This window comes from Haliaeetus leucocephalus, unplaced genomic scaffold (assembly GCF_000737465.1).
Source record: "Haliaeetus leucocephalus isolate CR32 unplaced genomic scaffold, Haliaeetus_leucocephalus-4.0 Scaffold763, whole genome shotgun sequence".
Taxonomy (NCBI): domain Eukaryota; kingdom Metazoa; phylum Chordata; class Aves; order Accipitriformes; family Accipitridae; genus Haliaeetus; species Haliaeetus leucocephalus.
Genome location: NW_010973199.1, coordinates 4,264,299 through 4,288,495, shown reverse-complemented (window position 1 = coordinate 4,288,495; position 24,197 = coordinate 4,264,299). Strand labels below are relative to the sequence as shown.

Below are 24,197 nucleotides of genomic sequence, written 5' to 3'. Positions count from 1 at the left end.
GTTCTGATTTGCCCATACCACTCCCAAAAGTTTATGACCATGTCAATCTCAGAACTCCTTAGCCATAAAACCCTTAATCAATTAATAGTGATCTGTATTTCATTGCTCACTGATGTGCAAAGAATGACCTATGCAGGCAACTAATAAGATTCAGTACAATCATACTGCTATATATTAAGTTACTGATTACAGCTTCATGGTATTTTACTGAAGTGATCTGTTCCTCTAACCCTCTTTAAAGACTCATAACTTATCAGAGATAATGTTATCTAAACTAGTGTTCAGCATTAAATAATTATATAGTTTGGTATCTTCCATGTAAAAATTCATAAGATTTTTTTTCAAGTTGACTGAAAAACATTTGTGGCAATAAAATATGAACAGTATACATGAGAGTCCTAGAAGAAAGGAGCTTTATGGTTCATATGAAAAATGTGTTACGAAAAAAATAACAGTTCCAAATATTTGATACTTATCTGCAAGTAAATGATTAAACATGGTTTTTCTTTTAGGGGGCTATTCTAAATAATCTGCTGCCCAATACAAGTTATGTTCTTCAGATAGTTGCTGTTTGCTCTAATGGTCTATATGGAAAATACAGTGACCAAGTCATTGTTGATATGCCTTTAGAGGACCCAGGTAAGTCATCTTTTGAGCTTAGTGATCACTTTTGGCTGAAAATCTGTATTTGAAGTAGTTTGTTTGCAAACCAGTTAAAATGTGTGACTATCAAAATATGCTAAAATGAAATTTCAAAATCGCTGCAGTTAACCTTCAGCATGTTCTTTGCTACTGATATTTTACATGATGTAATGCTCCATTCCTTGAAAACATTACCTATGAAAGACTGCATGTTAATTTTTTTAACTCTAAGAATATTCTGAAAAACACCTACCTGATTTCAAATCTCACAAGTGTATCTTTTAGCAATATAATGTAGGGAAATAAAACCATGTTTGGTATTATTTCTCTACGGTTCAAGCATCCTCCCAAAATTAATCCACACAGCCAAAGTATTAAGGAAACAAGTAGTACAAACCCAATATATGACTTATAAGTCTGCATCAATTGATTTTGAAATTTGATTTCTTATGATTACTTGGAGTTTGATTTCAAAGGACTTGCGGTGATGGAATTCCCTTGCTTCTTAATGCTGCCTCGCAAAAAATCAAAAGGCCTAACAAACAAATCTTACTGATTTCACAGCCAGATTTACTTCTTCCGCCTGCTGGTAAATATGAAATAATTTGAAATTATAGCATGAAGCTTGATCTTGTCCTTAATAATTCCTCAAATTCTGTGGAAGTTTTAGCATCAGACCCAGTTCTTATTAAAGTGAGTGAGAGCTGTGTTTTCAATTAAGAACCCTGTAATTAATCATAGGAAAAAAACAAAGACTTTCTGATCATGCAAGAAACCATTTTTTATCTAAGGGCCTGGATTCTTGTTGTTTGTTTATGAATTCTTGTAAGTTCAGTTTTACAGTTCATTAAGTCTGTTTAGCTACAGCAAAGTCCTTAGCAATGTTGTGATGTACTTGGGAAAACAGATCAGTTTTTCATTTCAAGGGAACCACATTCCTTTACAGCAAGAAAGAATATGATTCTACCGTATGAATTCTCTACCATATGAATTCTGAACTAACAATAGTAATAGGCTTATAATAGTGTGGTTTTGTCCAAAGGAGAGGGATGTAGGTTTGGGTATAATACATATAAATTTTCAATAAACATTTGACTTGTCTTTCAAACACAATGTATTAAGAAGAATGCATTTTTGGAGTCTTATGCTAATATCTACCAGAATTTTCCTATTTCTCTTCAGTTTTCTAAGAAGTCCCTGACAAGGTTCTGACATTCTGCCTGATATTTCACTTTCCTGTTTATCCTTTATCTACCTCTTAGATATTATATTCCTCTACTTCCTTTCCAGAATTTGCTGGGTTTGTGTTTGAAGAATTTTCTCAGATGAGAGTTCATCTATATGCCCCCACATCCATTTCTACATAGAATGACAAATAAGCAGCATAGTGTTGTCATTATTAAACAATAGTTAAACAAATCAAGTCAGTGCAGTGCTGCCATCACAGCTTCAAAACCTCTGAAAACAGACACTGCAAAACAAAATCCAGCGTAGGTAATATCCACAGGATAAACTGCCCTCCTACTACTGTTGTATCCCTGCTCTAAGGGTGAGTCGCATACCACCCCGCTGTGTGCCATGACTCCCTTTGGAAGGAAAGGTGGATGCAGAGGCAGGGAGGGAGGCAGGAGCGCTGGGGCTGGGTAACCGGGGAGCCAGCACTGCAGGCAGCACTGCACAGTGCGAGCAAATACTGCTGGGGAACAAACTCCGCAAGAGGACGATGTTCAGCAGCCTGCAGCAGGCCAGCAGTGTAGATACAGCCACTGATCGTGGCATCCCTGTGGTATTTCTGCTGAAGTCATACAAAGCAGGGGCTTTGCATTCATTTCAGTAGGAGGAAGACTGAGGGCCTTGCTTTGGAAATACATACTGGAAAATTCATTTCACCTTCCAGTATAGCAGCAGAAATTTCTCAGATTTGTATTCTCAGACAAGATAATTTGGTGTAATAAATGTTACATTTAGCAGTTCTGAGCAAAGGTCCAATATTCTCATGGCTTTTTACACAGACACACCACTCATTTCTTTTTGTTCAAGAAATGAGAAAGTACAATGCAAGGATACCTAGGAGGCATAATAATGTAAAGATGTATCTGTACAAAATATGAACAGGTTAGCATAACTCTGAAAATGGTATTTTTGTGTTTTGTGTCATTTGAACATTTAAATATGTCTCCTTAACGTTGCATTAAAGCAAGTTAATGTATATATCTATATTCTTATCCTGAGTTTTCTTGTTTTTAAATAAAGCATTGTAAAGAGGAGAGTTAAATAATCTGCATATCAGAACTGTATAAACACCTGGGGTTCTCTTCAAATTTCAGGTAGTTCTGAAAATTTGTAATAGCTTCAGGTCTACCTAAGGTTTTTCCTTTAGTTTTCCAAAAGCTTCAAAACTGAGGAGGATATTTCAGGTCAAATGGAGTGTTTCAAGGATATTTTAAATTTAAAAAAAAAATTAAAAGAGGGAGAAGTTTATAAATAAAAATGAAATACCAAAATTAATTACTTTACGTATTTCAGAAAAACTGTTTCTTTGGGATGCTTCCTATCTGAAGTGGACACAAAGTTATTAAATACACTTTGTGTTCTTCTATTTTGACACTTCCACAGTGGTACATCTGAAAGTGTTGGATGAGGAAAATTCAGGGAAAAATCCCCACCATGTAATTAGGATGATTCCTATGGGTGTACATTGCTCTATAAATAAGTTTTAGAGATGATGTCTCAACCCTGGATATAATTTTAAAATATGAGAAAAACTTCCATTCATTTCTAATATTAATGTTTATTTGCATACTTACTTTTACTAATTATTTACATCTGAATTAACTGTTGCAAATATTGCAAATATTTTCATATTTAATATTTTAATATTGCAAATATTAAACAACAGAGATATGAGAATGTAGATATCTAATGAGAAAGATTTGTTCAGAGCAACTTGCTGGTTACAACTATAACTTCAAATTGGTTTTGTGATCTGCTTTATAGATCTTGAGGCAAAAGGGGATTTCTTGGAGCTCCTGCTTGTGAATTTATGAAAGAAAAGTTATCTTCACCATGAAGACATGAAATAAAATTGACTCACATAAAGCATAAGCTAAAACTTTCATTTTCAAGAATTACTCTGAGTAAGCCAGTTTAATTAAGATGAAATTCACTGCAGTCACCTCCAGATCAATTAATCTTCATGTTAAGAGCTAAAGTGAGGCATGATTCATGCAGAAGCATTAGATGGGCCCTTTTCCAGGAAGAATTCTGCCCTTGGAGTGGCCACTTTTAATGAGGGAAGTTTCAGCACACTGTGCAACACAAATCTGATGTTCAAAAAACTCACAAGCATTGTTTTAGCCTTTTCTTTTTGAGATGCTTGCAAGAGTGTTTCTCATGCCTTCTCCCCACCCTGTGTGGGTGCCTCCCGTATGTGGTTAGTGAAGGCCCTGGAGGCTCCAGGTGTTCCACAGACCAGGTTTAAATCCTCTCGTTCTCAGCAGTGCTTCGTAAGAGGAGGGACCTCTTTCGGGCTGTGCTCTCTGCCTCAGTTTGTGGAAGCCTCGGGAGCTCTGATATGACTTTGGGCAAATGGTCATAGTTGAGACCTTTGCTCTTTGGGTTTTTTCTAAGCTGTTCAGAGTGGCAGCTTTTCATCTTGTGATATAGTGTGTGTGCACATTAAAATTGTTTCCAGTTAGTTTCTATTTAGTAAAAGTATATGGATGCCCTACGTGATGTAGCTACACAACCTTTCTGAAAATGAAGGGAATAATGTACATAGTGTTTTAGACAGCTTTGATGAAAGTCCAACATTTATTTACCAATTTTTCATTTTCTATTAGAATTGGGTTTTGAATAACTACCTAAATGTGTGCTTTGACTCTCTAGATAACATCTGTATAGCTCTGAAAGTTCTGCAGTAGTTTGTTATGCAGTTAATACTGGTGTTACTTACATGCTTTTGCTGGCACAGGAAATGAAAAAATAAGAATATATCTCTCCTCTCATCTTCCTTTGTGTAGACTTTGGTTGGTGTTTCTCAAAAAACCCGTGCTGGGATATGGCTCTCAAATGCTGTCTCCTGCATGGCAGCTCATGCTGTCAGCAATGCTTTGTGAGGGTCTAACTATGCAATTTCTTTGTAACTTGTCTTCATGATTTTTGTCCTAAAAACCACTAAGCATATCTTAAATGTTTCATTTAGGGGATGCTTTTTTCTAATTTTGTACTGATAAATGTAGAGATCTGAAAACTAATTTAATCAGAAGAAACAGGCTTTACTTTTGTTCTTGCCATGCCATTTATTACATAAGACAATACAGAAATGAAGACAATTTATCTTGTGCACGTTATTCTACAATTACAAATCAGATTGTTTTAAGAGATTTTTTTAAAGATTTGCATTGAACATAAATGTAGGGAAATAGTTACTTTTTTTGTTTTTATTCTATCGTTTCTTCATCTGTCACTAAAACGGACTATGAAAAAGACCTCTACAAAACTTTCTAACTAATGATTTAATTATTTTATTTTAAAATGTAAGCTATAGAATAATCAATTTGTGGTTCCAGAAAAAATAAACAAGCTTGTTCATCAACCTACATCAATGGGTTGTTTTTTGGAGGGCGCGGTTCTTCTCCGAGGTTGGGGGATATTAGCAAATTTCTATAATCTCCCGTCAAATCAAAAACTCAGCAACAGGATTAACAGAACTTCTATAAGTGTGTGTCTCTAATGCTTTTGACAAATATCTTTTCTGTGACCAACTGAATTTAAATAGGCTTTGTAAAATGCCTGAAGATTTAGTGTTGTTAATATATATATTTTTTTATATATATATATATGTATGTTAATGCCTCTCCATGGAGACAACAGCAAGAAACTGTAGTTTTCTGCTGGTGGAATTTGAGAGCACATACCCTACTGTATACTCTAGCACAATCACCACATTTTATTTTTCTGATTGAGTCTGATTAAAGCTGAACTCAAGAATACTGACCACAGAAATAGTGGACAGAACTTCTCTGTATTAAAAACATTTTTCAGAGAAGTGTATTGAATACATGGTGTGGGTCTACTATGGGAAGACTTTCAAACTAATGTCTACAATATTTGATTTATGTCATTGAGAAGCCAGGGAATATCATTATCTCCTCCACCCCTTCCTCCCTTCCGCTTCCCTCCCCACCCTGCCCCGGAGCCTCCTAGGCTTCCAGGAGTCAGAGGTAAGATAATTTTTCTCTATCTTGTTAATGAAAGGTTAATTCAGTACTTGGTAATTTATAAATGGTTGTTACAAAAGAACAATTTATGAAGGTTTTGCACAGCATTGTTTAGTCAAAATTTGTTTACATGCTGTAATCTACAAATAAAACTGTATGGACTTGTTAGTTTGATAAACTTTATCTAGTGTATGTTGCATATAATACATGTCTCAATTTGTTTTTAAAGGTAGATATGGACAGACCAAAGAGAATACAAATTAAGTCATAGATCCCCATCTGACTTTGCAGAGATGAGAAGTATAAAGATGGGATCTTTATACTAGTGTATTGAGGAAGCTTCCTTTGGGAATTGTGGAGGAAATGCAGACATGGAGCTCTGTGTGATGCTATTGCTAGAATCGTTCCCCAGGCTAAGAGACTGGCATTTTCCCTTAGTGCAAATCAACCCTCAGAATATGTGCTAGCACTGGTGTCCAGGCAGAGCACTAGAACATTTCTTAGGAGAAGGCCTTAGAAAGATTCAGAAAGGGAACAGACCTTTCTGTGGACCAAAAGAGCAGTAAGATGAGTTAATGCTGTGGAAGGGGTATTAGATTTCATCACTGAGACCTATGCCAGTTCCTACCAGAGATTTGTAGGTTTCTTGCAACCTGCTTTGAAGCCTCTCCTGCTGATCACCATCAGAAGTACAATATTGGATTTGGCCAAAAAAACAGAGAGGAAGAAGGTGAGAGACTACCTCTAAACTTAGAGAGAAGGATTTTCACCTGGGCTGTAGGAGGTTAATTTCTTGATCCTGCTTCAACTGTTATTTATTTAGGAAAAGCGGGGAGGCCTCAAAAGCCTTTAGAGTAGTTCTTCACAGAGCGCCCAGTACCTGTTTATTAGGGACTTTCTGTGGGATGCAATACAACTGGGTTCATGTCCTTACATTAAATCAAGTGGAGTGGGAGTTTGAAAAAGGCCTTAAGCACTGGACTCTGGGAAGGCTGGGTCCCTTTGATCTTGCCCTGACGGAGGCAGGCAGCCTGCTGCATGCTGAATATGATGGCATGGCTGTTGCACTAGTACCTAACCCAAGCCTGGGTGCACAAATGAGGAATTTGCTGTCTGAAAATTATAGAACAGATCATTCTACAAGAATATTTTCAGACCTTTCAGATTAAGTGTAGAGAAATAGTTGATTCCCAGACTTACTTTTTTTCTCTCTTCTGTATTTCCGCATTAAACTGTACTTTCTTGTAGAAAATGTTCTCGTAAACTTATTTCTCCCTGGCCAGGATGTGGGTTCTCAGTGCAGATCCAGCATGTGCTGCAGTATCAAATTAGAGCCAGGCAAATCTGCTGTGGCTGAACGTGTCCTGTCTAGATGAGCATTGCTACCCTTAGAGCCAGTCCTCAACCTAGGTGGTTGGCCACTTCTCCAAACACAATCCTATAAAACATCTTAGACTGGGTCTCAGTAAATTTATTAACTAATCAGTTGAGTCCTTGCAGAATTAATAATTCTGTGAATTTAAAATGTTGGATGATATGGTGTGTATTTTTGTTTTATAGAGGCTGACCTCATTCCTGAACTGAATGAAACTGAAGAATATGAGGTATAGCATTCATTTATTTTTAAGAGACTATTTCAAATGCATACATTTCAACTAAATTGAATTTATATTCTGTGAAAATTTACAAAACTATGTCACCAACTGAATGTATTATCTGCATTTTTATATACATACATATATATGCATGTGCAGCCTTCTCTTTCAGCTATATTTCTCCCTAGATAACTCTAGAGATACCTCACTAGTTATCTGGGGCTGGAGATAGATGGAGTAGTAAGGGATATCACAGGATATGCCTAAATATTTTTGAAAATGGGGCATCAAGTTACTGTCACTTCTGAGTGAAGTCTGACAAAATTGTTCATTTAGCAGAATCAAAGCTGTCACCCAGTGTTAGGCTTTTTAGTTTGTTTCAAGAGAATTCTGACTTGAGCTTGCTTATGATGTTCTTAGTGTGTAGTACACTAAAGTAAGGGAGGAAGGCAGTTGTGCTGAAGAGTAAGATTCATGTGTGTTTGCCATCAGTGTGCTATCAGTTGAATTTAACAGTTATTCCAAAATTCTTGGAGGGTCATTTACTCTTACTTCTTGAACTCAAGTTAGACTTTACAGTATAACCCTATTTTACATAATTTTGGATGTTTTTATGATTACGTCTGCAGACTTCATATTTGATAACTAGATTTCTGGTGTGCCAGCAAGGAGAGAGGTGAAAATATCACAATGAACAGTCTCTAATACCAATTGTACAATATGGACAGTTCCTTCAGTAAGACCTCCATTTGTATCAAGTAATCCCTCAGAATTTTTATAGTTTCAATCCATGACCACAATATTCTCACTGAGTGGCAAGTCCTTGTTCGTTAAATAGACAGCCTGTGCTTACCTGTCTATCTATTTACCCTCCCTTGTATTTGTGGATGCTGAGTAACCAATATTACAGTTATTTCTCTGTTGCTGTAAGCTACGTATCTAGATTATTATATTGCATCTGTCAGGACAGTAACTGAGTGCCAGTGAATGTCAATTGATTTTTACTTGAACCAAGAAAGATTAAAAGTGCAGGCATTGCCCTACAGAAAGTCGATTTTCAGAAACAAGGGCCTGTCCAGTCCAGTCTGGGTTTGAGGGCACGTAGTCTAGGTGCTGCTGTCCCTACATTTTAGGTATTTAGCCCTTGGAATGAAATCCAAACCTGAGATTCATGTCTGAGGTACCTTATATTGTGTCAGTGCAGTAGAGGTTCCTGGTACAAAAAAGGGACTGCAGTGTGAAGCACAGCTCTAGCTTAGTGGTTAAAGCCCTCAGTCTGGTGAGACTGGATAAAAGCTAACAACTCCTATTAGCTGAATGCCCCAGTTAATAGTTTATTCAGCAGTGCTTCATCTTGGGCACGTTCTTTTAGAGGCTGTTGATTTTACATTCTTCTCTCTGCTGTGCTCTGTTCACTTCGGTGTAGGAGTGAGAGATCTACTCAGCCTAAAATATAGTGGGAACTGAGGATTTCTTAGACTGATAACTGTGTCCCTGTCTACTGTCTTCTGGGTGTTTTCTCTCAACATTATGCTTTTGAATAAAAATGGGTGGGCATTGCCAGCACATCACCAAGCCAGATCTTCAAAAGCAAAAGGAGTTGCAACTGTATTTTGCGAGAGGCTCTGTCCTGCTGGTGTCTCTTAGGACTATGTGTGCCTGTCAAATCAAGTCCCTTCAGAAACTGAAGGTGCCCCTCAATCTAGTTTGCAGAGTTATGGTTGGACAGGTTTGGTTCTGGTGCAGTTCTAGATGGGGGCACAGCACAGAGCTGTGGGTGCTGCTGTGTCTAGGTCAAAACAAAAATGCCCACTGAGCAAGTTAGATGCTTCCATGTTCCGTTTTTTGATTTGGGTCAGGGAAAGTTGGAGAGGGGACAAAAAGATTTGAACTGAGATCCTTAAGGACTGCCTAAATCCCGATTATATTTAGGCATGTTCTTTTTTTTTTCTTTTTCTTTTTTGGATCTGTCCTTAAAAGTCAAAACTCTAACACACATTTTTCACAAAGTATCATTATTCGTGTTTAGCAAACCAAGAGTCTTAACAGGGAGTAGGTGGTATCACTCACAACACTTGTGAAACTGTTACAGTTATGCTGACCATCCTGAAATCTTCTTTTTCAGAAAACTCTGAAGATTCAGCAGATTTAAGGACAGGTCATAAATATGTTTTACAAATTCTGTTACTATGACAATTTAATTAACATTGGGATATTAGTGCAAATCTCTAAGATGTTCTGGCAGAAAAAACATTTTTTCATTGATGTGTGCTGCATATACAATTGCACTTTGTTAGGAATGAGGTAGAGCTTTTTTAATAAAGTACATAAATACTATGAGTGGGTTTTGTCTCTCAAACAGAGTAAAAGTAACACAGTATTTAAGAAGTTGTTGTGACACAGGATTTTTTGTTTGTATTGCAAATAAGTAATATTTTCAAGACAGAAGAGGATACCTGTTCTGGCAGCTAAATATTTTGCTTTAAGACCAACAGTATTCTCAAGTGTTGTCTTGTTTTGCCTCTCTTGTTTTTGTAGAGCCAGGAAAATGTACTATTGCAGTTTTGGTTTCCGTTTGTGTACAGTGTCTATAAGCATTTTTAATTGTCTTCGGCTATGGTATTTTTTCAAAGGATGAAGTTGATGAAAAGGAAACAGAGGTGGATGAAGAAACTGCAGTGATTCCTAGCACTGACAGTACAATAAACCAAATAAGGAAAGATTTCCAGGTGACTACATCCAGCTACAGTCAAGAAAAAATGGGGACAAAACCCAATGAAGCTAAAACAAATAGATACTTAACAAGAGAAGAAGAATTGCATGGTAAGGATGATGTTTTCAAAGCAGTTTATTACCCTACTTCTCCACCTGCTAGTGAAATTTCAGAAGAAGAGGAAGATCCTTTTTTGGAATCTCAAACAATTACTGGAATTCCTCCTCAACTCATTGACTCCACCAAAGGTGTGGAAGAAGAATACATATACCTTTCTTCAGGCACTGAACCAACAAGAATAACCACTACTGGCCATAGTGATGAAGGTTTTTTATTGTCTCCTTTTAAACCTCATCAGGAATCTGATGACTCTTGGAGTTCAGTTCTTACCACTTCTTCAGCACAGTTGGTTACAGAGGAGACGTCCCAAGAAGACACCCTTCCTTCAGGAAGTCCAGATATAAGCGTGCATGATGTTCTTTCCCAAGGCTCCATTAAGTATGTTTCAGAAGGTGTAGCACCCTCAAGCTCTGATGAGCCTACAAAGCATGCTTCTTCCACTGATGGAAATGTATGGTTTCGTAATGCTACAGATCTGACAACTCAATCTGTTGATACATCGGATAGCAGGCAGTTGTCTCAGACCAGTTACACTGATGCTTATGTAGAGGGATTAAAGCCAGCTACCGTGCCCTATTCCAGCAGCCCAGTGGTTTCACAAGACACTTCAGATGCGGATTTAGAATTGCCACATTATTCTACCTTTGCTTTCTCCTCTGCTGAATTATCACCTCACTCTATCTCTTCAAGCTCTGGAGAATATGGTTCTGCTTCTGCTGCCAGTGAGGTACTCTCTCAGACAACTCAACCAGTCTATAATGGTGAGATACCTCTTCAACCTTCCTACAGTAGTGAAGTGTTTCCTCTAGTCACCCCCTTATTGTTTGACTCTCAGATGCTCGACACTACCCCTGCTGCATCAGATAGTGATGTGACCTTGCATGCTACACCTGTATTTCCCAGTGTTGATGTGTCATTTGAACCCACCCTGTCTTCCTCTGATGATGTACCTTTGCTTACATTTTCCTCTGCTTCCTCCAGTAGTAAAATGTTTCACCGTTTGTATACAGTTTCTCAAATGTTTCCACAAAGTGCTACTCCAGCTGTTGCAAGTGATAAGGTGTCCCTGCATGCTTCTTTGACATTGGCAGAGGGTGATACATTAATACAGCCAAGCCTTGCTCAATATGCTGATGTGGTGTCACATCAGACTACTCATGCTGCTTCAGAGACACTGATATTTGGTCATAATAGAACTCACATATTTTCTCAAGTTGAACCATCCAGCAGTGATTTAAATATGCATGTACTATCTACAATGTCTGAACTTCCTTATGCTTTGTCTAGTAATGTGGGCTCCCTCCAAAGCTTTACTGTTTCCTATGACTCTGCAGAATTTGTGCATGATTCTGTTGACGTATTTCGTCAAGATCCTTTATTTAGCAGCTATAACAATGTACTGGTGCATAAACCTTCTTCTGTAATATCACAAGCTGATACTTTGCTGCAGCCTACACGCTCTCTATCTAGTGATACGGATTGGTCTGAAGCATACTCTGGTAGTGAGTCCCTTTTGCCTGATACAGATACTTTGACGGTACTTAACGTTTCTTCCTCTGATTCTGTAGATGAAATTACGTATGAATCATCTGGGTTTAGTGATGTTAATAAGATGCTTCAAAAAGGTGATGTTATATATGGAGATGAGAGAGAACTGCAAATTTCCTCTTCTTTAAGTGAAATGGCTTCCAATGCTGAAAGTAAAGTGATACCTGAACTTTCTACATCTGTTTCTAATAATGATGTAATTAAGCAGAATACGTCTCTGCAAGAAAGCCCACTTCCTGTTTCTAGCACAAAGGGAATCCTTCCAGTCTCTCTCGCTTTTCCCACTACTAAGATATTTGATCATGATATTAGTAAACTTACAGAAAATCACCTTTCCGTTCAGCCTTTGCATGTTACAACTCCAGCCTTTGATGACACTTTGCTTAAACCTATGCTTAGTGCAAGCTCAGATCAAGCTCTCTCTGCCCCTGCTTATAGCAAAATGTTATCCTCGACTCAGCAGTACTTTTATGAGACCTCAGCTACATTAAATAACGAAGCATTACTGCAATCCTCCTTCCAATCTTCTGGCGATGGCACTCTGCTTAACACAGCTGCAGTTGTGCCTAGTGATCCAATATTGGCTGAAAGCTCCAGGGTCCATAAAGATAGTTCTACATTTGACCAAATATTGCATCAGATGGCACCAGGTTCTGCTACAACTGAAACCATGCTGCATTCTACATCTGCACCTTCCGTTGCTGATATGTTGCCAAACACTTTTAGTAAGCCCACAGCGTCACTTCAAGGTTTATCTGTTTCTTATGCCAGTGAGGAATATGTTTCATCCAGTTTGTTTAACAGTGAAGATGTTCAGCAGGTTATGCCTACATTGTACAGTAGTGATATTTCATTCCAGCTGACCAGTTTAGAAAATACAAATGCCTTTCCCCCCCAAGCAGCGAATGCCATGACAACTCCCTTCCTAACAGGTGACACATTACCACACATAGCTACTCCTGCAGACAGCCATATCTCTTCAAGTGTTTTTGAAAGAAGTGAGGCTGCCAGTGTCTCTTCAAGTTCTACACTTGGTTTTGATCCTGATCATATGCCTGCAGTTGTTTCTGATTCTGACGTGTCCATTCATCACACTCTTCCTTTACCAAATGTACATATTTCTGTTTCGGCTGTTCCTCCCAAAAGTGAGATCCCTGTAACTTTGAGTAGGTTGCTGGTTCCTTCCAGAGAATCCTCTGGGTTGTCTCCCAGTATTATGTCCAGTACTGATTTGTGGCCGTCTGTAGTTGAGGATGACTACGATGAATATGACGATGGCTTCCCTGTAAGTAACTGTATCTCATGCACTTCCCATAGAGAAGCTCAGGATATGATAGTAGAGGAACAAAATACAAAGGTAAACAATAACAAGGATCAGAGTAACCTAATTATAAGCTCACATTCTGAGAAGCCTGAAGAAGAAGAGAAAATTTCAACTGCTGCATCAGACAGTCAGATAAACCATGCCACGGACAGACGTAATTACACATCCGTACCAACTTTGACAGCGAGCGTGATACCTAAGAAGCACAACGACCCGACAGTTTTGGAGAGCCACATTCAGACTGCTAGTGTCCCATTGCAAAACACATCAGAGTCTAAGTCTTGGGCTGTTTTTACAAGTGATGAAGAAAGTGGTTCTGGCCAAGGTACCTCAGATAGCCTTAATGATAATGAAACTTCAACAGATTTCAGTTTTCCTGACCTTAATGAGAGAGACACTGAAGGGGCAGTTGAAGCAGGTAACTCAGAATTAACTCCTGGATCATCACAGTCATCAGCCTCATCTGTTACTAGCGATCACTCATCAGTATTCAACATCTCTGAGGCAGGTTAGTTATGGATAAGTCTAATGAATACCATGGAAAGCTGTGAGGGGATACTTTTGTGCCATAGAGAATGAGAAGGTTTATCTACGTATAATAAAAGGAGACCGTAACAGTGCCAGTGGGTGTGATTAAGGAAGCATTGGGGAACAGGGGGTGCATGCTGAGCTGGCTATCTTGTGAATGCTTCTTCTGGCTACTTAAAACTGCACCTGAAATACTCTTCAGTAAGAAGATTCATGCTCTGCTTTTGGATAGATGCATACTGTCAGCAGAAGTTGGGTGGTGCACAATCTAAAACCAGAATTTGTTTCAATGTTAATTGTTTAATTTTAGTTTTAAAGGTTTAAGAGGGATGTAAGTTCTCTGTACAAAGACAAATGCTGCCCTTATGGAAATACATCAGAGGAAATCATGCCTCTGTCAGAGGAAACATACCTCTGAGATTCTGTTTTTTAACTTAACAGCAGCACATTTCCTCCTTGTGTTTTGGTTTGTATTTTCTAAGATGTATTGAGCAAGGAAGAAGATGCTTCAGTTTGATTCTGATTCATCTTAACTCATAAAAACATTCATTTTCATTCTTACTCTGTATGCCACCTTCAGATTTCAGTGAGATGCAGACTTTTTGTGCCAGATTTGCATATTTCCAAAATTCTTAGAGCCAGATTCTCCTGTACCTGTTTATATTTGGTGCTATTTTCCTAGTTAGTCCTCTTAAAGTCACCGAGGGTATTTGTGGTCTATGATTCCAAAGATAAGGTCAGAAGGCAAAACTGAACCTCACATAGATAAAAACATGATAAATATAAAGCATTTCCTTTCTATTTAAAAACGCATTGTGGAAAATCTGAAGTATTCAGACAAGTAATTTCCATTGCCTCTTGTTAGAGTATTGAAAATCCAAGAGTAAAGTCAGAAATTATCTATGATGTTTGAAAAAAAAAAACCACAAAAAAAACCCAAAAAACCCCACAAACGAAACAAGGTTGAATAGGTATTTTAGAAAATAAATTGAACTTCGATTAAGTACTCACAGCATCTGTAGAGGGCAGTATCATTCAACTAAAGCCACTAAGGAATGGAATCCACAAGGCATGGGAAATTTTCAGCCCAGTCCTACAAATACACAGTTAAATCACATGAGGTCATATTACTCATGAGCAACAGAATACTAATGCAAAAAGGTGGTAAATTGACACTCCCTGTAGCTGGGGCTAGTAGAATGTGAAAAACAGAAAACAAAAATTAAAAGAACATAGACAACATACTGAAATTAGTAGGAGACCTAACAAGGTAGGTGTTATAAAACTGAATCAATAAGTGAATCAGTTCAGTAGGTAAGTAGTTACCACATTGTGTAAAATGCATAACACTTATTTAAAGATAAGCAAAAAGAACATCAATATTTCAAAACTTATGTTACTAATGTGAATGAGTGTTACCATAAGAGATTTGTAGTTTACATAACGGGTGTCATTTGAATTGTTACTGGTAGTAACTCAAAAAGGATTATATGTTACTGGAGTAGTAGGAGTAGTAGTAGTACAACAGACAGAGTTTGTCTTCTAGGTATTATTGAAAGACACTATACAGTATCATTTCATGTACATTATTTTTTCCAATAAATGATGCCAAATATTGTCTTTTAATAAATTGAAAATTCAACGTGAGCATGTCTAACATGGTCTCCTGTAAATCAAAGACATCTGTGCTTAATTCAGTTATAAACAAAAACCAAAAAGAAATGAAACTCTCAGCTGAGAACTTATTTATACATTACAGTGAATTCACCAGAAATTGGTGAAATGTCTTCTTGTTGTGACCATTACAGAAAGAATTGTCAGTTAAACTTTTCCCAGTCTTTGTAGTTGTTGATACATATTTATGCTTGTTCTGAACTAGGCCTTTCTCCATGAGACCTCTATGGCTACCTAAACCTTGCAACTTTAGTTGAAAAACTCTTAAGAGAAATTAATATAAAGAAATATGCAAAGGATCCAAACACATCAATTATTAGGAGGCAAAGAAATCTACTATAGATGAGACTGCCTTTTCAGCCACCATCACTGAAGTGATGGCCAAGTAGGCAAAAAAACCCCAGTTACAGAAGTCTGCTCTTCATTCCCTGTAGAAGGAATCCTAGTAGGATTTGGTCATGCAGTTGGAAGGAACCCTGTCATCACACAGATAAGACTGGGTTTTATGCTGTGAATTAGTCCAGAGTTGGATAAGCAAGTATGAATGCTTCAAAGGGATCATATTCTGATCTCTCATGCATACACATAGTTTCTTCTGAAATCAATAGGAAATGCTGAGTTTAGCCTACTCATCAGAAACTCGGGGACAGATTTTTCAGAAGAAACTTGTGCCTGCAATCAATTTGCCCACTGAGCTATAGGATTTAAAGAGCAGAGATTGAGTAGAGTGTTAGAGTACTTTGAACTAAAACGAAGACATCTGCAAGATCAGAGCCTAGATCTTTTTGCATATAAAGCCCTGAAAGCCCCTAAACTCAAGAAAATGGAGGCAAGCAGAGAGCTGCCTGAAAATTTGTACTGTGTGAAGCTGTTTGGATTTTGACACACTATTTAGAACATGTGATTTGTTTTTTGGGTTTTGTTGAGTTGGGGTTTTTTTGGTCCAACTCCGTTCCCTCCTCCCTTTTGTCTGAAAGCTTTTTATTCATGTAGAATTGGTCCCTTGAAATCCCAATGGAGTGCAGCTGATTTCTAAATGCAAAATTCTGCTCCCATACAGAACAGTCATTGACTTAGGACTGTTCAGAACAGCAGAAAACATTCTTAGAAAATCTAGAGGTTTAATTCTAACAAGTGCAAAAGTGCTTATTTCTGTGTTTTAACTCATATAATGGCCACAGATCACAGTAAACTGCACAGATTGAAAAGAATCCGTTATTTTGTGTCAAAATCACAGTTTTAAACTGTTTACTTCTTGAGGTATGACCAAAGTTAAAAATGCAAGATTGGTCTCATCCACCATGGTGTTCCCTTATTTAATGAGATTATAAAATACATTGTTTTAATCTTCATACAGATTCCTATGCCCAAATCTTTCTGTCACCCAGCATTACAAGGCTGACAGAAATGTAAAATCTAGACCATATCCATATAATTTGATTGCCTGTAAGATGGAGATAGGAAGTTTAATTCTGGCTTACGTATAGTTGGGGGAGGAAGTACTGCAGTCAGATTCAAAGGAAGCAGGATGTACCTATAAGGCGAGTTAAAATACTTGGCAATGTGTTAAAATACAGAAAGCTTAAGTGCAATATGGCAAGCACGTAGGGACCATTTCAAGAAAATTCTCCTATTAAACTATTAGCCAAAGAAGTGATTTTGCATTGTATGAGTGACAGTTTAATATCAAAAAGTTCTCTACACATTCCATTATTATATATTCAGACTCCTTAACTCAGTTGGCTTTCAGCTAATAAACAGATGAAAATAAAAAACTTTCTTCTTCTATATTTTAACAACAACCTGCTATTCTTACAAAGAGGAGTCTCCACTGCTGGAAGGCTGAGTCACATAAGCTTGAACACTTTGCTTTACCCTCTATCTGCTTATTTTCTGTAAGCTGGTTTGCAAATGTATACACTTTCTGCAGTACATAGTAAAAAATAGAGGTAAGTGGTATTAAGTAGGCTCATTATAAGACACATTCACTCGTGCTGTGCATGTCTCAGAAATTAAACATGGACTGTTTCAATTTTCTCTGACTGCAGAGGCAAGTAATAGTAGCCATGAGTCTCGTATCGGTCTAGCTGAGAGTCTGGAATCAGAGAAGAAGACAGTTATACCACTTGTGGTCGTATCAGCCCTGACTTTTATCTGTCTAGTGATTCTTGTGGGTATTCTCATATACTGGAGGTAAGTTGTTTTTTGGTTGGTTTTTTTTTTCCGTTCTAAAGAGCTCTGATTTGAAAAATGTGATTGACGTTATTGAGCTGGTTTATAGGAGGGAAGCTGGATCTTGTCTCTCACCGTGTCTTTGTATTGTTCCCAGTGCTGCAGTGACATAAAGCTGACAAAATAAGGTGGTTTCTGTCCAAAATGCTCAACTGCAATTCTTTTTGGTTGCAGAGGGTTGAACCATTGCACATAGTTTATTTCCATATTGAGAGATTTTAGTAAACAATTACTTGTGATTATTAATGCCTAGAAGTCAAGTGACTTAACAGAGCACTGGGAAGAACAGGAGGGAGAAGAAAAATAAATAGTACGGCATGAGTTTGTTTCCTATCTTTTCAATCCTTTAACAGTTAAAAAAGGTAGTTGTCGATTTAGGATGAGAATCTATGGTCCTCAATAGGACTATGTGAATAAGCAATTCATATAGGACTGTAGGAGTGTGCTGTAGCTGACATTGTATGCAAGACAGAAATAGGATAGTTTAATGATACTATAATAGTATAAATGTTTTGAAATCATTTACTGAGTAGCTCTTATGATGTTCTGTGATAAAAAGTTGTTGTACTTTGTGATTCTGCCAAACCAAAATTTGCTCCCCCAGCTTTTTAAACCATTCAGTGGGTAACTAAGGATGCGTTTCATGTGCTGCACACCATGCTCAGATTCCCTCATGGGCGTATTTCTCTGTGACTTGATAAGACAGAAAGAAAAAAATTAGGCTAAAGAGAAGTGATAGATATAAGAAGTCATGATAACATAATCAATGAGGGCAAAAGACTATATCTGTACTGTGAAATAAAACAGACCAGCTGGCATGGCACAGATCTCTTCTGTACAGCTAAAGTCTCTTCCCTCACAGGGGGAAAAAAGAGAGTGGCTGCATTCACTTCACCTACTGGGGATAGTCTCTGCCCTGTGCTAACCCTAAATGTGTCAAGCACTGTGTGAAATAATGTGAGTTGGCCTGAGCTAAAAACATGCCAGGAATCTAGTCAGCCATGTGACAGTATGCGGCAGTGCTCAAGCCTTTGGCTCTGTTTCATTGGTTCTAGATAAAGCCAGAGAGTCTTTCTAGGGATATGTCTGCTTAAGCTCTCATAGGGCTTTCAAAATCCAGGCACAACCCTAACGCTTCTTTGAGTGTGCAGGTTGCCAGAGAGGAAACACAGTGGTGGTCCAGAAGGGGGAGATAAGCTGAAAAACTTCCTGCCATGGAGATTCTTGCTCTTTGGTGATTGCCAGGAACCTGATCCTTCTGCTGCTTTTGCAGTGCTAACACGTAAACTAGCAGCAAGAAACACGTCCTTGCTCTTCCAAGAGCTGTACGAACAAGGGGGAAGGCAGGCCCAAACATCTCACAGATGCTTCCAGAGCTTGTTTCTTCTTTTTTTTTTCCCGTATTCAATCTTGCTTAATCTAAAATGTATGAAGGTGGTGAAGAAAGAGGAACTAGACCACAGACTGCCCTGTCCAAGTTACTGACTACTGTAATCTCTAGGCTATGATGTCAGGGTTGTGCTTACTGACTTTTCTTCTAGTCTCCTGACACTGGTTTTCTATTGACCCAGCAGGGTGTGTCCCACACAGGGGCAGAATACATCCCATCTCTGAACAGACTAGCCTTAAGAAATTGAGTTTGAGCTTCCTTTGTTCCAGGCAAGTGCGCTAGCGAGTCAGTCAGCCTTCAGCATGATTAAAGACACTTTTGAGCAATGAATTTTCAAAAAGGTTTCTCCTTCTTTCAAAGAAGTAGTTAGTTTCTGTAAGAATTGCGCAACTCGCTTCTTAGTTTATGTCTAGTTGGGTAATTATACTGTCCATCACAGGATTTCCAGCTAAGCACTTTCATATTGAGAACCTTTTCCTGTCTTTCATGTTACGCAACATGAATGTTCATATTCATCTTCCAAAGGGTTTCATCCCTGATGCTAAATAGTATTTGAAATCTCTTCTGTTTGCCAAAGAACACCATCCATTTTAAGACCCTGATTGTACAGTGCAGTTCTAGTAATCCTGCACATTACAAGCTTGTTTTTATCAAATAACGTTGTGTTCATTTTGTATTCTTTCTCTGGGAATGAACAATTCTGTAACATAGGTCTTTCAAAATAAAACAAAAATCCCTTTAGCAGTAATATCTTCTTGACTTGAATTTAATCTTTTCTGTATTTCTTGTGTACTACAAAATAAAATATGGAGCTCTTTTTTTGTTAATCCTCAAGAAAATTTTCTTGGCATTATGGTAACACCAGTAACATGTTTCTTATTTCAGAGGAATGAAACATAAACAGTATGTATTGTAGGCAGGACTTTGTGGCCCTCTTTCAAAGGTGCCAAGACCCTCACCTCTTTTTAAAGCCTGGAAAAAATCAGAATATTAACTTCATTGCTATGCAGTTTTTATTAAGCCTGGAAAATATTAGTATAAAGTCTATAAGAATTTTTATGGTTCAATTTAGTTTATTTTGAAATAATTAGTGTAAGCTGTCAATGTTTCTTTTTATAATACTTTTTTTTCATGTGGGCCAATTATTTTCACTTATTAAAGTTCATAAAAAGTTTAGGTTTGCAAGAAGTTATTCTATATTCCTTTGGGAACAGTACTTAAAAAATTTCATCGGTATGTCCTAGCTGGGTATTTGAGTGATTAGCGCTTTGAGTTGTTTCCATTATTAGCTCCTAATCTGAATATGCAAAACGTGTGTTTAGTATGCAAAATGTGTGTTATTTGGTTTAAAAACCAAATAACTACCAAGAGCGACAAGTTCCAGTTTCTCAAGGTTAAAAAAAGGCAAAATTATTTTGTTCTTCACTTGAATGACTTGTATCAGAAAAATAATTCTGTACCATCTGTTGTTTGGGTTTGGGTTGGTTTTTTTTTTTACATGAAATTGTTAATCAGCACTTGAGGAAATTCCCCAATCTCTTCACTATCTCATTAGGCACAATTTCAATCTTTCTGTGATAAAATATTCATTTCTCTGACATGGATGAAAACTTTTAATGGCAATATTGTCTAAAGATTGTCTAATTGCCAGTAGGAAAATACGCAATTTTGAACTACTCTAGTTCTGCATATCAAATCTTTTGTAATTCAAGCAATTTTCAAGCAATGTCATTTTCCTTTCATTTCTTCAGTGTGATTAAGATTACAGTGGAATAAACAAGGAGATTCTTTTGCCTGTTTAATGGCCTTGTTGTCTGGATAGGGGTTTTTTACATCTTTAGAGAGAATTTTCTGTCCAAATCTAGAGTCTATCCATCTCTCTCAGTATCTATCTACTTGACTGAGTGCAGCAGAGATGCAGCAGGGATATTTGAATCTCCTTATTCTGTTCTTTTCATTTCTGGATGGCTTCATCCTGCCTATTTTGCTGAATTAACTGTATCTGTTAAGGTGACTGAAAATGAAAGTTTCTCTCTACCAACATATAATACACTGGAAGTTGCTTGTGCTTGTGTGTACTGTTTTGGAACAGTTCATAGAAGTGATCAATGAAAATAAACCTGATGAAATTATGTATAGGAAGAAATGTCAACCTATTTGTGCAGATCAATTTTTATAATGGTTATCATAAAAAGAGCTTGGAGAATAGTAAAATGGTAACAGTTGTCAGTGGGATTTGTGCCATTCAGGATTCTTTTTCAACAAATATATGTGAATCTCAGTAAGACACGAGCTCTAATAATGTGAACAGCAGACTGCTAATGCAGTTTCAGCTACGTTTGTATCTATAAACATATTGAATATCAGCTGGCTGTCATGAAGCCTCCTAGAAGTTACATGACAGCAATGCTTCAGAAATGACCAACCCAATGACAGACAACACCCTGAGTAGTCATTTAAATTTTAACTTTCCTCTACCACCCTATATCTTTGAAACACAGCTGTCAGAGAATGTTCATTTTCTTATCCATGATTCGAACTGATTCCTTGAGTCCTGTGTTAGGTTTATGGAAACAGAGTTGAGAAGGATAGTTAAATTCGCACATGCAGAGACACACTAAAAACAGATTTAAATTTACAAAGGCCGCACTCATCCATCCATGAAGGAAAAACTTCTTAACTATGTGACATCAAATTATAAATAAAAGTGTTAATAAAATTTGAAAATGAAAATTTCAGCTGACAAGCACTTAAAAAATAATTGGAACCATTTAAAAATGGAATAATTTGAATCAGTGAATCCATTGAGGATCCATTTAAAGATCCTTTGGATCCCTCAGATCTTTAAATGATTGAAACCATTTAAAAATAAATTCTAATAAGTGTTTGCGAATACCTATTGGCAGATATCCTGTGAGCACAAAAGACCCTGAAATTCTCAGAGAAAGAAGTAATCGTGCCTCTAAGACCATTCTGGGCGAGCGGTGGATGTGCAAACCCATCCTGTCACAGATGCCGCTGACTTCCGAGGTTCAGCTCCCTTCCTCGGCCGACACAAGCGGTGAACACCCTGCGCACACTCACACGCACACGCAGCGCCGTGCTGTGCGGCCTGCCTCGGTGATGATCCCAGTCAAGCTCTGAGCAGTCCCTGCCCCAGGGGGGAAGTAGGCAGCACATATCCTCAGCCAACGTCCGGGGGCTCGCACAGCAGAAAAACGATGTCCTCTGCAGTGTGAGGCGTAGCCTTGTCCTAAGCAGTTCACATTTAAGTGTTCGTTCAGATCTAGTATCTCTCCTGTTAAACCGAAGAGCTGCTGCTGCATGCCTTCCTGTACAGATACAGACACTCTAATTAATTCAGTGGCTTAGCACTATCTCCATATATAAAGCATGTGTTCAAAGAAGTGCGGTGTCTAAATTACAAATTACAGTTTTAGGTTGAAGATCTAAATGCTGTGATGAAAGGTGTAAATTAAATAATCAGGTTAACGTTGAGTGATGGGACCTTTGTCTGGAAGTTTGAAATAGTCATCACTTTTTTCATTAACAACAAGTGATAATTAACGAGATGTGGTTATTAACATTAGGTTTAGTCATAAAGGCTTTCACTGCTGATGCAGAAGCAGATGGAGTGCCTATTTATGAGTCTTATTACAGGTTAAGTCAACTGCTATGAATTTGTCTCCCAAATGCGCTAAGGGTGTAATTTATTTTCAGCCACAATTAACTTGTTAAAGATTAAAGATACAGTGGCTCAGTGAGGGATAGTGAATGTATGGCATATTTTGAGGGCATTTTAAGTACTGCTTTAGATGTGAAAGCCATTATGCTAATTAAATTCTTTTTAGCTCAGTCCTTTCTCAAGCAAGGAGGTGACAAAACTCTGTAATGTTAGTCCATAAACTTTATGTATGATCATTGTTCATAAGAGTAGGCATTAGGGGGAGGGCATTTTTTGGTTTTAGAGCTTTAGTGTCAGACTGGTTAGCACGTTTGGTTGGTTGGTACTGTTTTTAATAAATACAGTACATCAGCATTCTCTGTGCCCAGCAGGCAGGGCCAAATTTTCCAAAACTGTTTAGTGATTTGAAGTACTCTGATACTTGCCTACCTCTATCAGACATTTTGCCCACAGTTCTGAGACTAACTCTCGAGTATTATGCTAGCATTGAGACAGCCTCTCTCACCTCAACAGCTGCTAACTCTATGGGGTGCTAGTGTTAGAGCCTCTTTAAAATTTGAAAGATGTTCCCAAGCACATCCTGAATGTGTTGTTCTTGGTCTGCATCCAAAATTGCTATTTCTAAGTAAAACTAAGTACCTAATGGGTAGTCTTACTCCAAACATTTCATGCAAAGCCAAAGCTGCTCCATGAACATCACAAATATGCTTTTAGAGGATTCTTTTAGAGGACTTCAAATTTAATTGCTATGTGAATAACCAGAACTATTTTGAATGCCACAATTTTCCCTTTGAGGTAGCTGTCCACTTTTTCTTGTGTTTTAAGAGAATCTGCATTGTACACAGACAGAAATTCCCTAACACATTCCGAGAGCATGGACATGTTTCCCAGAGGCTTAATTCAAATAAGCTTACCGAAGTCTTTATGATCTACATTAATGGTTCTGAAAAGAATGACAGCATCCACATATTCCTTATCTATTTCTCAGAGTAGCTTCAAAATTTCTTTTTGATTATAACGATTATATGGGGGGTGGGGGTTATCAGTGCAGTGATACAGGAACAGTACAGAAGAATTTAAAATAACAGTGATTTACACAAAATAGCGAGCTATTATACAATAGCTTCAGCCAACAGCTTTGAAGAAGCAGAATTGTGTAAATATAAAATGAGATTAGTATTTTCCTGATGCGTATATTTCTTTTTAAATTTAATTAGTGAATAATATTTCAAATAGATTAAGTGACCCAGAGAAAAGATTGTTATTAGCATGTCTAATCATATGGAGATTTTTTAATTAAGGAGGCTTTGCAATGCTTACAGCAGCAGTTGGTTATTTAGTCCCTTGAATAGCTTGGACTCTTAACAGATGCTATTCTTATTATCTTCACATCTGGATTACAGCACAGATACAAATAACATTGTGGGTCATGGTTAAGGTTGATTCCATCTGTATTCATACTTCAATGTTTTTGCAACTAAGCTAGCATCTCCTGGAGTTATAAATTCCCCTGTTTCTGTCTGT

General features: G+C 37.6%; 1 protein-coding gene across 1 annotated transcript in view; it reads left to right on the top strand.

Annotated features, from left to right (window-relative positions):
* The window catches only part of PTPRZ1 (protein tyrosine phosphatase, receptor-type, Z polypeptide 1), a 124,545-nt gene that overhangs the window by 74,727 nt on the left and 25,621 nt on the right, over window positions 1-24,197 (top strand). Inside the window, exons 10-13 of the mRNA XM_010581328.1 lie at window positions 513-639; window positions 7,425-7,468; window positions 10,093-13,672; window positions 17,415-17,559. Of these exons, the coding sequence (XP_010579630.1) occupies window positions 513-639; window positions 7,425-7,468; window positions 10,093-13,672; window positions 17,415-17,559 (3,896 nt within the window). The remainder of the gene's footprint in view (window positions 1-512; window positions 640-7,424; window positions 7,469-10,092; window positions 13,673-17,414; window positions 17,560-24,197) is intronic.